Here is a 14640-nt window from a genome sequence, read left to right as displayed (position 1 = left end):
TACTCCACACACAGATCACTCCATTACTACATACCATTCCTTCAGTATTACATTCAGCCTGTCAAAAAATTGTTTCTTCTCCTCCTCCCATTTACAGGACTGTACATCCACTGGGATCACCAAGCCTAATCATCAGAACAGTTGAAAGCTGATATATTTTGAATGAGCATCTACAATAGTATGACTACAAACCTCTGAGTTTATAGTCAGACATACCAGAATATGACAGCAAAATAGTTAACTGCAACACTGAATTCAACTATAATGATAAGCATAACTTGGAGAGAAATGGATTCAGCCAGTTTGATTAACCATAGGTATACAAAATCAAAATCAAATTCGATGACTGGCGTCCGTGCTGGCAGGCTACAAAGAGCACCATACGAGTGTGATCATTGACAGAGCGGCTAACCAGCTTCCTGGCACTTAAAAGGCACCATTCGAGCGTGATCGTTACCAGCGTTGCCTTACTGGCACTTGAGCTCTGTGCTAGTAGGGTATCAAGAGCACCATTTGAGTGTGATCGTTGCCAGAGCTGCTATCAGGCCTCTGTGCCGGCAGCACGTAAAAGACACCATTCGAGCGTGATCGTTACCAGCATCGCCTTACTAGCACCTGTGCCAGCGGCATGTGTAAAAGATTCGAGTGTGGTCTTTGCCAGTAACGCCTGACTGGCCCCCATGCCGGTGGCACGTAAAAGCACCCACTACACTCTGGGAGTGGTTGGCGTTAGGAAGGGCATCCAGCTGTAGAAACTCTGCCAGATCAAGATTGTAGCTTGGTGCAGCCATCTGGTTCGCCAGCCCTCAGTCATTCGTCCAACCCATGCTAGCATGGAAAGCGGACGTTAAACGATGATGATGATACAAAATGCAAAAAGACTGGCAATATTTACATTTTATATACATTTCAATCAAATTTTTTAAAAATTGTCTTTTAAATTACAATCAATAAAATTCAGAAAATATGACAAGGAGAAGTAGATTATAATGCATTAGACAGAACTCTTCAATGAAAATAAGCATGTGTTGGAAAGCTAAACAAAAAATGAAGGGTGCAAAAAAAAAAGTTGACAGAACTGGATAAACAGTGGTGGTATGGCAGTGATGGTATACTGTGGTGGTTGTAGTAGCAGTCATCGTAGTAGCTTATCCAGCAGATTATTTATTAACCCTTTTTCTGCAGAAATCAGGTATATCCACCTCAAAATTTCATTTACCCTTAACTGTGGAAAACATTTTTATATACCTATCTATATTTTATTCAAGGACGTCAAGTTTGAAACTATTTTTGTTGAGATATGTCGAGTTTACTGAGGCAATATGACTTGTAGATAATACTAATTCTATTTTTTCCCAGGTGTAGGAGTGGTTGTGTGGTAAGTAGCTTGCTTACGAACCACATGGTTCCGGGTTCAGTCCCACTGCGTGGCACCTTGGGCAAGTGTCTTCTACTATAGCCTTGGACCGACCAAAGCCTTGTGAGTGGATTTGGTAGACAGAAACTGAAAGAAGCCTGTCGTATATGTGTGTGTGTGTTTGTCCACCCAACATTACTAGACAACCGATGCTGGTGTGTTTACGTCCCCGTAACTTAGCAATTTGGCAAAAGAGACCGATAGAATAAGTACTAGTCTTACAAAGAATAAGTCCTGGGAACGATTTGCTCAACTAACTGCGGTGCTCCAGCATGGTCACAGTCAAATGACTGAAACAAGTAAAACAGTAAAAGAGATATTTAACATTTGTGGAATAACCATGAAATTTAATTTTGCAGTTACAGATATTCCAGCTGTGATTATCTGGTCTTCTGTCCAGACAGTGTATCAAGGAACACACTATCCATTGTGCCCTTCTCTTTCCAAGACACTAAGTTGTGATTAGCTGGAAATTCAGCAGCTATTTAGCATGTCAAAATATCAGATAGGGACACCTTTATTGGATTGAATATCAAGTACATTGTGTGTATCATTTGTTCATTTAACACCCATTTTTCCATGCCAGCATACGTTGGACAAGGACTTATTTGAGACAGAATTTTATGGTCAGATGCTCTCTCTGCTGCTAACTATTACTTGTTTTATTCCATAAATCTTCAAAAGTGCAGAGGGACTGGCTATAATGTCAACAAGGAATGTAAACATCATACCACTGTTTTGCTCAACTAGTGACTAGTAAGACTGTGAAACATGAATACTTGTGCATATATGAATATACACACACAACAAATTCACTCTCAAGACATTGATCAGCTCAGGACAATGGTGAAAGACACTTGCCCAAGGCACCGTGTAATGGGACAATCTGAAACCAAGTACTTCAACAGCAAGCACACTACCAAGCCCATTGTACACACACACACATCATCATCATCATCATTTAATGCCCGTTTTTTCATGCTGGCATGGGTTGGACAATTTGAAAGGTGCTGGCAAGCCAGAAGACTCACCAAGCTTCACTCTCTGTTTTGGCATGATTTTATAGTTCAATGCCCTTCCTAATGCCAACCACTTTACAAAGTGGTCAGGATACTTTTTACAGTTTTTACAGCTGGACTTCTTTCCAAATGTCAACCACTTTACAGTGTGAACTGGATGCTTTTTACATGGCACCAAGACCCAACAAAGTTACCAAGTAATTCAAAAGACACGCACACACATCATCATCATTGTTTAACGTCCGCTTTCCATGCTAGCATGTGTTGGACGATTTGACTGAGGACTAACGAACCAGATGGCTGCACCAGGCTCCAATCTCATCTGACAGAGTTTCTACAGCTGGATGCCCTTCCTAACGCCAACCACTCAGAGTGTAGTGGGTGTTTTTATGTGCCACTGGCATGGGGGCCAGTCAGGCAGTACTGGCAACGGCCATGCTCAAATGGTATTTTTTACGTGCCACCTGCACAGGAAACAGTCCAGCAGCACTGGCAACGACGTCGCTCGAATGTTTTTCATGTGCCACCAGCACAAGTGCCAGTAAGGTGATACTGGTAACGATCATGCTCAAATGTTGCATTTTACATGCCACCGGCATGGAAGCCAGTTAGCAACTCTGGCAACGATCACACTCGGATAGTGCTCTTAGCGCTCCACTAGCACAGACACCAGTCATGCATGCATACAAAACCAAAGGCATGGCTGTGTGATTAAGATAGACAGGAAGTAGAAGAAGAAACTTGGTGACAGAGGTAGAATGGAAGAGAAATGAAAATGAGGAGAAGTGGACAAATGCAAGGGTGAGGTGAAGGGAAAAACTGAGATGAGAGGAGATTTGAAGGATAAGACAGGAAATACTGAACTAAGTGAAGACGTAGGAGTAGCAGGAAAAAGATTAATTTAAACCTGTCAGTGACATTGTATCTTCTGTTTCCGTGATTATGTGGCTCCATGGTATGCAGAGATGCTACAACAGATAAATGATGGAATGACCTGTTGTGCTAAAGTGGATGACGACAGGTTGGCCAGACAATTTCACTTTATTCTTTCTGTCAATTTTCTTTCTATGCGTCTATGTATGTATAGGGCAGTCATTCCTGACAAGGGTCTACAAACCCCTGGTTGTCAGCAAAGAAAGTATCAGGGGTCTGTTCAAAGTTTCTTAATATGAAAGACCTTTCAAAACCCTGGGATCTGTTGAAAAACTGACTGAAATAAAACAGGTCCTTGAAAATAATAAAGGCTGGGAACCACATTAATAGGGGCTTACATGTGTAATATATGAGTTAAATGACATAACCCTCATACATAGTAAACAAAACTTCTGTATGGAAGTGTATATAAAACTGTTGCTTAACTCCAAGTTATATGATTAAAAACACTCTGACCACAACAATCTTGTCTTTTATTCAGATATAGTGTAGTTAGGACTACATTATCCCAAGTGTCCTTCTTTTCTTAAGATGGTTAGTTATGATTTACAAAGTTAACTGCTACTTCTAGTAAGCCAAGCAAACATGGTGAAGCTTCCCCATTAACTTGTCACATACCATTTTGGCAATGATCTAAGTGACTGATTTATGCATACACATTCAGTCAAAGCTGATACTTCACTAAACTGCTACTCAGTCTTCTCTCTCTCTCTCTCTCTCTCTAACACACACACACACACACACACAGAGATTAAAAATCAAAACTTTAGAAAGACTGTATGTCAGCACCAACAGATAAAACACACGAACTAAGAGAAGATAACAAGCTAAGGATAGAGCCATAATTTTTAGTACAACCCTGACACAGTTTCATATATCTGAAAACATGCAGTCCTATGTATTCAAAGCAAATGAAACTTATAAAAGAGGGAGACTGAGGAAGACTTGAGACAAAGTGATGCAGGCAGAGCTGAAGATGTTATACTTGATGAAGGGAGATGACAGAGGACCATGCTGATTGGCAGCATAGTGTGTGAGAGAAGACCCACTTGCCCATCCAGGCATAGCAAAATGGAAGTTAAAATTGTTGTGTGTGTGTGTATGCAACAGAATAAAAGTATACATTTCTTTATTGCCCACAAGGGGCTAAATATAGAGGGGACAAACAAGGACAGACAAAGGGATTAAGTCGATTACACCGACCCCAGTGCAAAACTGGTACTTTATTTATCGACCCCAAAAGGATGAATGGCAAAGTCGACCTCGGCAGAATTGGAACTCAGAACATAGTGGCAGACGAAATACCACTAAGCATTTCGCCCGGCATGCTAACGTTTCTGCCAGCTCGCCGCCTAATAAAAGTATAGCCGGACAAACAATTGGTATCTGGTCAGATAGTGACATTTATATATTTATGCAACTTGAATTTAGAGAAGAATGTTTCAGGAGTTTAAATTACTGTAGCAACTCGGCTGAAACACTGTTTATAGTCAATCCTCATTTAGATAACCATAACATCTCTGCATTGTCAATTGCAGTTGAAATTGGAATTTAGACAGGAAATCAACCTGAGCACAAATTCTTTGTACCTATTATTTTATGTTATCAGACATAATATTATCTAATATATATCACCTTGACCGACCAGTCCATCGGGCGTCCATTTGACACCGCTGGTCACAGTACACTGTCCACTCCTCTCTGGATCGTGCCTTCCTCATCCATGTGGTCCCAATCGCCCTCCTAAAATCTTAACTCCACCATCGTGGAGGCCTTCCGAGTGGTTGTTTCCGCTCTCGCGGGTAGCACTCGCCAACTGTGCAGGTCCACCAATTATCATGTTTGAAATTACACACACACACATCCATATATATATATATAAAGTTAATCCAAACAAGTAAACAAAAAAACACAACAACGCAAGGACATGGAACAAATAAAGTATTATTGGATGCTCAGGAAAGAAGGGAACACACACACACACACACATATGTGTGTGTGTAATTACAAACACTGATAACTTCCTCCCCATTGACCTCATTTTGACAGCCTTTCACTCCTCTCATACCCAAATCCCTACCCCTTATCTTTCATTCCTTCCATCACACATCCCAATCACTGACTCATCTATTGCCCTTATGACTGTCACTCATGTCCTTTCATCTATACCTTTATCTCTCTTGCTTCCTACTACTCATCTTTGAATTGCTCCCTCCTCTTATCAATTTGCACCACACTGTGACTACAAACAGCAGTGGGCTGTCTTCTATTTGCCATATATTGCATTCTTTCACCCATACTTATTGCTTATCTCTCAATTACTCCCTCCCATTCTCAACCCTCAATGTCTTATACTGCCAATGTGGCTGAGGATGGCAGTGGGTCTCTTTTGCTCACCATACATTGCTTCCAGTCAGTGTAATTAATGATGCCACTGCACCTATTCTGATCCTCCCCATTACTTCTTTGTGCCACCCTCTAGTACAGAACCCACATACTTTGCATTCACCATGCCACCATCCTCTTCAACCAACCCTTCTAACCCACCTCATAACCTATGTATAGATACCTCTCACCTGAACCCACCCACTGCCTTTATTGGCCTGTCCTCATCACATTATGTCAATCTGTCTGCCAGCTTACTCCTGTTTTTTTTTCCTTTCACACGTCTTGAGCCTTTATCATCACTCAACCTTCTATGTTACATGGACTATGGTCCCTTTTTTGCCATCTCAGTAATATTCAGAATATTGACATACTAATCACTTCTCTCTCTATCACTATCATCATGCTTCTCCTTCTGTAAAGAGGTTTTCAAGTAGAGATATATGTAGTTGCAAGGTCCCTTCAGTCATATCAAGGACAAGGCTACCTCCCTAGTGTCAATAAAACTGCACCCAATGCACTCTTAAGAGTGAGGTTGTGAGAAAACTTTAGTCATATCAAGGACATGACACCTCTAGGTGGCTCAAAAAATGCACCTATTGCACTCAGATATATTTTGTCATCATTTTAACATCTATTTTTCTGTGTTGCATGGGTCAGATGGAACTTGTTGAGGCAGATTTTCTACAACCACATGTTCTTTGTGACACCAATCTTCACCTGTTTCCAAGCAAGGTAATATTTTCCCATGGTCCATGGTCAGACATGTTGTCATGGAAATTTGGAAATGAAGGACACTGTTTGTATGATGGTGACTTGTTTACAACAAACAGACAATATCAACACACACACCAGATTCTTTCCAACCTTCACTTCATCAACTGGTGTACCTCAAAGTGTCATGTCTTTCACACTATTCCACTCCACACATAAATTACCTTATTGCTGTCACTTCTAACCAAACACTCCTATACAGATGATATTAGCTTTTACTCCATATAAATCTACCACTGATAAGTATCATATACATGCATAGCTTCTTTGAACAGATTTCTCAAAAACATTCTCAATGGAACATAACCTAGTCTCATTCAGCAGCTCAGAGTCACAATCATTACATTTATCAAGTAAACAGTCATGCCCTTCACCCTTTCAACACAAATGGCACAGAACTAATACATTCAAGGCTACAACAAATGCTAAGGCTTACAATATCTGATGATCTTTCAGAGCAATTCAACATATATAACATTTCCAGAATGTATCTCCAGAGCCAGAATATAATTCAGCTTTAACCAGTTGCTGATTTACTACAAAATTTAACACATTTCATACCAATCTGCTTAAGACCACTCTTCATTTAATCATACAAACTTCATGTTTTAAAAAGATCAAAATTCAAACCTTTTATGAAAATTTCATGATCTGAACACTAAGTTAACAATGGCCAAAGTAATTTCACTAGATTCTTCATTACTCTCAAAACTAATTCAAACAAAAGCAGTGTATTTCAACATAAATACATTTACAAAAGGGTTGAATACGACCTGCATTAGAGTAGTGCTCACAAGCCAGTGCACAAAACATCCTTGACCATGGCCAAGAGAAGGTCATACATATTTCTTTACTACCCACAAGGGGCCAAACACAGAGAACAGACAAACAGATTAAGTCGATTATATCAACCCCAGTGCATAACTGGTACTTATTTAATCGACCCCGAAAGGATGAAAGGCAAAGTCGACCTCGGAACGTAGCAGCAGACGAAATACTGCTAAGTATTTCACCCGGCGTGCTAACGTTTCTGCCAGCTCGCCGCCTTAAGAGGTCATACAGCTGACTGACAAACAGCTCCAGCAACTATCTTACAACATTTCTTTATTCCACTTTTACTACAATAATAGCTCTTACTCCTCTGAACTAATTAGTTGTATACCTCCTCCACTCAAACTTACCCAACTCTCCTCTTGTTACCTCTTATGTGTTTCACCTCTAAGATCCATTCCTTTTCCCCAAAACTATAATCCTCTGGTTTACTCACTCATTTTCTTACAAACAACCTATAGATGTTCAAAGCAAATATCAACCACATCAATCCCACCATTTTGGAGGAGTCTGCTGAGATTATGAATATTGTCCCACTTCATTTCGACTAATTAAAACAAAAACAATTTAAAAAATAAAACACATATAAAAATGTATAAAGAGTTGATGTAACTATGATGTTCCAGTGATCTGATGAGTTAAATTTATTTGTATTAATGTGTGTATATACAATTGTGTTGTATAATGCTGAGCAAGCATATATATTAATGCAAACATATACACATAATTTCTGGCATACTGAAATTAATACTACCTGAAGAAGGTTGTGAAATAGTTGTAACCCTATGGAAATCACATGGTTAAATAAATATATATTCAAGTCTCAAATTTCCTAACTTTGTTTATACACACACACACACACAAAGTATACAATTATGCAGGAACCTCAAAAATGAGATGACTGACTTAGGAAGATTCACAATACTACAAAAGCTTCACAGCCCTCACAATGAAATGCATAAGGCTTGTAAAACTATGTCACTGCCACCCAACTTTTATAAAAAAGTTTGCTAACAAAATTCACATTACTTCCTAAGCAAAATATGAGTTTTATTAGTCACTTCAACCTCATTCACTAGAATTCCTTTTACCTTTTTCATTTTTACAAGTGGTAGGCCTAACACACTGGATGGTGCAATATAAATACCATAAAGTCACTGAATGGCTTTATCAGAATTTCAACTATCACCAACCCCTAGACTGAAACCAAAATGTAATAAGGTGATGTTGTGTAACACCAGGTCAACACTAATTTTGTGTGTGTGTGTGTGTGTGTGTAAACTCGCAGGGTCTGGAAGAAGGAGCAATGCCTAAAGCCTTTGCAAGCCCACAGGGCTCAGTGAGGATGATGATATTAACATTACACTTAAACTGTTGCAAGTTGACACTTGCAGTAAAAACACAAGGACAGAACTGCAAAAGAATCAATGTACTGAAGAGAAAAGACTAGACATTATGGGTTAGTGCATGGGGCCTGGCAAAAGGGAGGGTAGACAAAATGGGTGATGAAATGGACAGGAGGGGCATGTGAGTCAGAAATGTTTGTGTGGTAGTGGTATGAGACTAGCAAGCACCAAGGAGCTGTAGTTATTATAGAAGTGGTACAAAAGGCAAAAAGAAGAGATGGCACAATTGCAGACTACAAACTGGAGCATATCGGTGGGTGATTTTATATCAATCAGTGAAGAGAACTTTCTCTGGATGTGACAGCAGCAGTACCCCAGATGTGGGAACAATACTCCATTGTAGGCTTCATCTAAGAGTGTCAGTACTTACTAAGAAATAAAGCATTTTGTGGTCTTTCTCTTCAGAGACAGGGTTTGAAATATGATCCAAGCCATTTGAAAGATGTACTTTTGCAAGGAAGGGTCCCCACAGCTTTAAGTAAGGTATAATATCTGGATCACTCATGAGGGATTTAGTTGCATGCTGCTCATGCTTAAGGGAAGAAGAATTGCCATGAGGTATCCTTGATATGAGGAGTGCTTGTGTCGTTTTGCTGTTGAAAGAGAGGAGATTGGAATGTCCTAATTGGAAGATGCTTTAGAAGTGTCTGTTCATGAAATTAGGCCTAGTTCGACATGTGGTGTCTAAGTTACATCATGCAGATGCAACGTTTGAAGGAAAGAAGGAAGAGTAGCATCATTTGCATAAAAATGTGAGCTGTTGGACAGAGTTGGCATTATTGAATTGAGTAGACCTATAATCAAAGACGTCCCAGCCATGACCATCTTATTATTTTTTTTTTGCATATTTAGGATTACATCGTTCAACAAGTGCTTCTATTTTTCTTTTTTTAAGACTGCAGGCCAGTGGTTTTCAACGTTTCTGTGACCTTATCACACAATATCCTAAGGCTCACAATACCTTTGTTTTGCTTCAGTAAACAAAATACAAGTTTCTGAGGATAGCTCGTGACATCCTACTACCTACTGTCTACAATACCTTAAGGTGTCGCCACATCCAATTGGAAACCAGAGCTAGAGTATATATGTTAAGGAAAATTTGACTGCTATTTTTAGTAGTTCGAACAACCTTAAAGAAGCTCCCACGCCAGTTGTCACTAAACATGTTAAGATTTTTATACTGGGCACTACCATTCTGCCACACCACGTTCTTAATAACAACAGTAGTAATGCGATAATAATGTTCAACTTTATTACATTTTTATCTTGTTTACAAAGATACGAAATAAATATATAAATAAAACAACTTGAGAAAATAAGTTGTGAAGTTCATACCTTTCCTAAAATACAGAGATAACAATATTAACTAATGATTTAGTTAGCAAATAATCAAAGAAACAGGTTTCGTGAGAATTAGGTGGTAGAAGGCGATGAGAGAAGGAGAGAGATGATGAAAGTGAGAAACTGAATGAGAAACGATAAGATAAAAGAGAATAATGGAGAAAGGAAGAAAGAAAGAGAGAGAGAGAGAGAGCGATATGACGAATGAATGAGGGGTGACGATTATTCATATTTTAATCGTAATGGAAAGAGAGAACTAGGTGTACAGAGCGATGAAGGCGGAAGAAATAAAAGGACAGCGACGAAGAGCGAAAGTGACAGAGAAAGTGAACTACAGTGAGGATATATATATATGAATGAATGAATGTTTTAGATTTTGAAGTCAACAGCGGTTATTGATACAATAATGGTTTCTAACGTACCTACAAATCCAGAAATACAAGGGGAGTGGAACAGATGATTATAAATAGGCCTGAACTAGACTGGTACTAATTTTATCGAAGACCGCGGAAATGATGAAAATCGAAGTGTACTCTAGCGAAATCTGAACTTGAAATATAGAGAAATTTAACTAATAAGGCATTTATTAGATGCTCTAATATTAACAACAACAATAATAAAAAAAATCTTTTCTACTATAAGTACAAAACATGATAATTTGTGGGGAGGGGGACAGTCGATTATATCAACTCCAGTGCTCAATTGGTACCTATTTTATCGATTTCCAAAGGATGAAAGGTAAAGTCGACCTCGGCGGAATTTGAACTCAGAACGTAAAGGTGGACGAAATGACGCTCGGCATTTTGCCCGGCGTGTCAACAATTCTGCCTTAATAATCATAACAACAACAACAATAATTATGATAAATTATGAGAAGTCGCAAAAAATCCGAGGTTTTTTTTTTTTTTTCCTGAGTGAAACTCGTGCGGGTGTACTTGCCAAAATTTACTATAATTATTATCAACTTTTGAATTAAGACTGGTATTGGTTTTACTCACAGAAAAATTACCACAAAGACCTCGAGCTCTAACGATAATGATACAGCACAAAAGAAAATTAAAACACTAAATTGACATTGATTTTATTAAGATAATTAATAATTTCAATAATCAAAGTTTTGTTTTTGTGGTGATTATAGTTGTTCAATCTCACATCAGCCTGATCCAACAGACTTGTGATCATAGGTATCGAAATCGTAATCACCGTCTTTTATTCAAACTGTATCTAAGACTAAATTGATAAAGAAAAAAAAATTGTGATTTAGAGGTGAGAGAGGATCGGTAAAGTGCCGGGTTCAACGCAATGTTTGTTGTGATTTAGAATTTAAAACTCATAAGGTTAACCAAATATATTAGTGTGTGTGTGTTTGTGTACATCAGTTTGAGAGGTTTAGAACTAAATCTGTTATTTTGTATTTTATTGCGGAAATTGGAGACTGATAGCAACCGAAACGCAGCTGAATAGATAACAACCATCTAAAATCGTCCTGGTATTACAGATTCCGCAGTTGTTGTTTTTCTTTTTTTAATCACTAATCAGAAATATGAAGAGGAAACAGTGTCTTGCCCATTTGGGTGTATATATTTTGTCACTGATAAGACTTCTGAATTCACATAGATAAAATACAAAAAATAAACAAACACTAACAGCTAACTCATTAACTAGGAGCGTGACATTTTTACCTAAATCATTACAAGTAAGGTAGTTATACTGAGGTGTGGTTATTCAATGAAAGAATTGCTTTCAATAGGCTTTGTTGTTTTAGCCCCAAGATGCTAATGGAAACCTGATAAATAACATTTAACAAAGCGTCCATAAACGGCTAGCATCACCATCACTACAAAAACCACTATTACTACGACTTCTGTCACTGAAAATAAACAAATGCAAGAGAAAAAGAAAGAAAAAAAGGACGACAAGATTTGTGTTTATCAATTGCAGAGGAAATGAAGTGCTCCACCGCACATCTTTTTAGCTTGTACGTTCTGGATTCTTCCTTTTGCTCAACTTCTTTCGCATAGGCTCTAACTAAACTAAATGAGAAATACTTCGTTCACACGTCTTCTAAAACATATTACACACAAATACACACACATACTTACATAGAAAGAGAGAGAGAAACGTATATATATAAATATGACGATCTTAGGATATATATAACAGCGTTTTCACTTTCACGAAAGTTCTCACCTTCCTTAGGGAGTTTCCATCAGTAATTTATTTTCTTTGACTATTGCGGGGGTTTTCACAACCTTTTAAGCTTACACAAAGTGAAAGATCAATCATATGAATATCTTGTATTTGATCGTGTAATTGGTCGCAAAATATTTCATTTAAACGTGAAAATATCTCAACTTCTTTGAAATTAAATTTAGGGCATTAACAAAATAATTAGAACATGGAATAAAAATTCATTACTGTATTTGTTCCGAGTTCAAATTCTACTGGGGTCAATTTTGTTGCCTTTCATCTTTCCGGGATTGATAAAGTACCCGTTATGTACTGGAGTCGATGACATCGATTAACCCCGCCTCCAAATTTGTAGCTTTGTCTCTATGTTAGCAACATTATTTATATATTGGTATCGTTCCTTTGTAAAGCTGAAAATTAGTTTGCCAAAGTGAAAACTGTCATACTCCAATATCGCATATATATATATATATATATATATATATATATATATATATATATATATATATATATATACACACACACACACGCAATCTGTGTTTTTGTGTCTGTACGAAAAACAGGAATGTTCAATGCGTTATTGATAGATGCGTGTAACATGTTTGTGTAAGTTTTTCTTTTTCTTTTGAACGTCAATAGTTACCACATGCACATATGTCATATATATATATATATATATATACACACACACAAACATATACATTCAGTAACACAGAGAAGCGTATCTAGAAGATAAACAGATTGAAACACACACAGACACCACTCCATTATCCCTACCACGAGTCATTAATTAATAATAATTCACCCAATAGCCATTCACAGAGCTACAAGCAAATGATAACCGGAGAAAAGAATGAGAAAGTCGAAAGAAAATCAGCAGAGAATATAAAGCGAGTGGTTGAATGTGTGTTCCTATGTTGTAGCAACTTACAATGGCTTTCGTGTAACAGCTTATGGCAGCCTCGAATTTCTTCATGGCAAACAGCCGATTGCCTTGGTCTTTTAGTTCAACAGCCGTCATCTTTCAACTATTTACACAGAAGCAGGCGCAATTCTGTTCAAGTCGATAAAGGTGATTAATAAGACATAACAAACCAAAGAAATGTTGGTAGGAAAAAAAACTTCACATTATTCCAACAATGTATATGGCCATGTTGGAGATATATATTTTGTTCTCCCGTTACTGGAGAGTGCATAACTCCACTTAACTTCCGGCATTCGACCGACACATGTTCACTACACTATATTCCACAACAGTATACTTCGTTACTTAAGATAACATTATTCTACACAACATAGCAATACACTTCTTTCTACTATCCTACATTGCATTACACCACCCTGATGCGCAACATTAACACTACACCGTATACAACATATCTAACAAGAAAATCACTTCGTGTTTATTCAGTTTGCAAATAATAGCAGCTAAATCTCCCTTGAATTACACTCTACTTTCTTAAAGGTATATGTGCAGTGGATAGCTTTGTCCAAGATTCACTATACCTTAAAATGTCGGATGGTCATGGCCGGAAACCTTTTGATCATGAGCATGCTTGAATGAACGAAGCCTTTACATTTTCGTTCGATCTGCTAAGGATGCCTGCCAAATCTTCCGGAAATCACATCCTACAATCGTAAAATGGAAGTTCACGTTGGATTCTTTAGAGCTTTGCCTGAGAAAATGATGGAATAGTCATGACTGGAACGTCCTTCATCATAGGTCAGCTCTGACTGAGCTGATCGTTGCTAAACAACAAGGGAACTTCTAGTTGTTTGTTTGACTTGCTAGAATTAGCACATAAATTCCATTATACGGTCTTTTTGAAAAAACCGTGCAAATTAAATAATTTATCTTAGATATACGATGCTTCAAAAAAAAAAAAAAAAAGACGGTGGCATCATGGATTGGATCGTCTTTGTTGGTCGATCGACCAGCTAAAAAATAAAAATTAAATTTCAAACTACCCTACTATCTTAAAAAGTGCTGATCAGTAGCTTAACGACCGCAACGCTATTACATTCTACATCCTTCAAAACGTTATATTACTTGAGTTACTCAACCTGCTAGAAATAGCAGCCATTTTTCCAATACATCATATCTTACAGTTTTGGTAAAGGACGCGTTTCAAAATGTTTTGGATTCCCTGCGCATAGGAAAAAGACTAGATGGTCATGGCTGGAATGCCTTCGATCATAGATCTGCTGCTTTTGCGGCTGAATAACAATATCTTTAATTATAAGTCAACTCAACCAAGTCAGGTTTGAGGCTAAACTACAGCGTACGATTCAGTGTGTAATCGACCCATTGTGAAAGGCACAACAACTGTCCGCCTTGGACTAC

At 38.0% G+C, this 14640-nt stretch overlaps 1 protein-coding gene across 1 annotated transcript in view; it reads right to left on the bottom strand.

The window, feature by feature from the left end:
• LOC115212065 (E3 ubiquitin-protein ligase CHIP-like) overlaps window positions 1-13476 on the bottom strand; it is a 99063-nt gene extending 85587 nt beyond the window's left edge. The window contains exon 1 of the mRNA XM_029780872.2: window positions 13228-13476. Coding sequence (XP_029636732.1) covers window positions 13228-13317 — 90 coding nt within the window. The 5' untranslated portion in view covers window positions 13318-13476. The remainder of the gene's footprint in view (window positions 1-13227) is intronic.
• Between the last annotated feature and the right edge of the window lie 1164 nt (window positions 13477-14640).

Source organism: Octopus sinensis, linkage group LG5 (assembly GCF_006345805.1).
Source record: "Octopus sinensis linkage group LG5, ASM634580v1, whole genome shotgun sequence".
NCBI lineage: Eukaryota > Metazoa > Mollusca > Cephalopoda > Octopoda > Octopodidae > Octopus > Octopus sinensis.
Note: the sequence above shows the minus strand (reverse complement) of the source record. Positions and strands in the feature narration are given on the sequence as shown.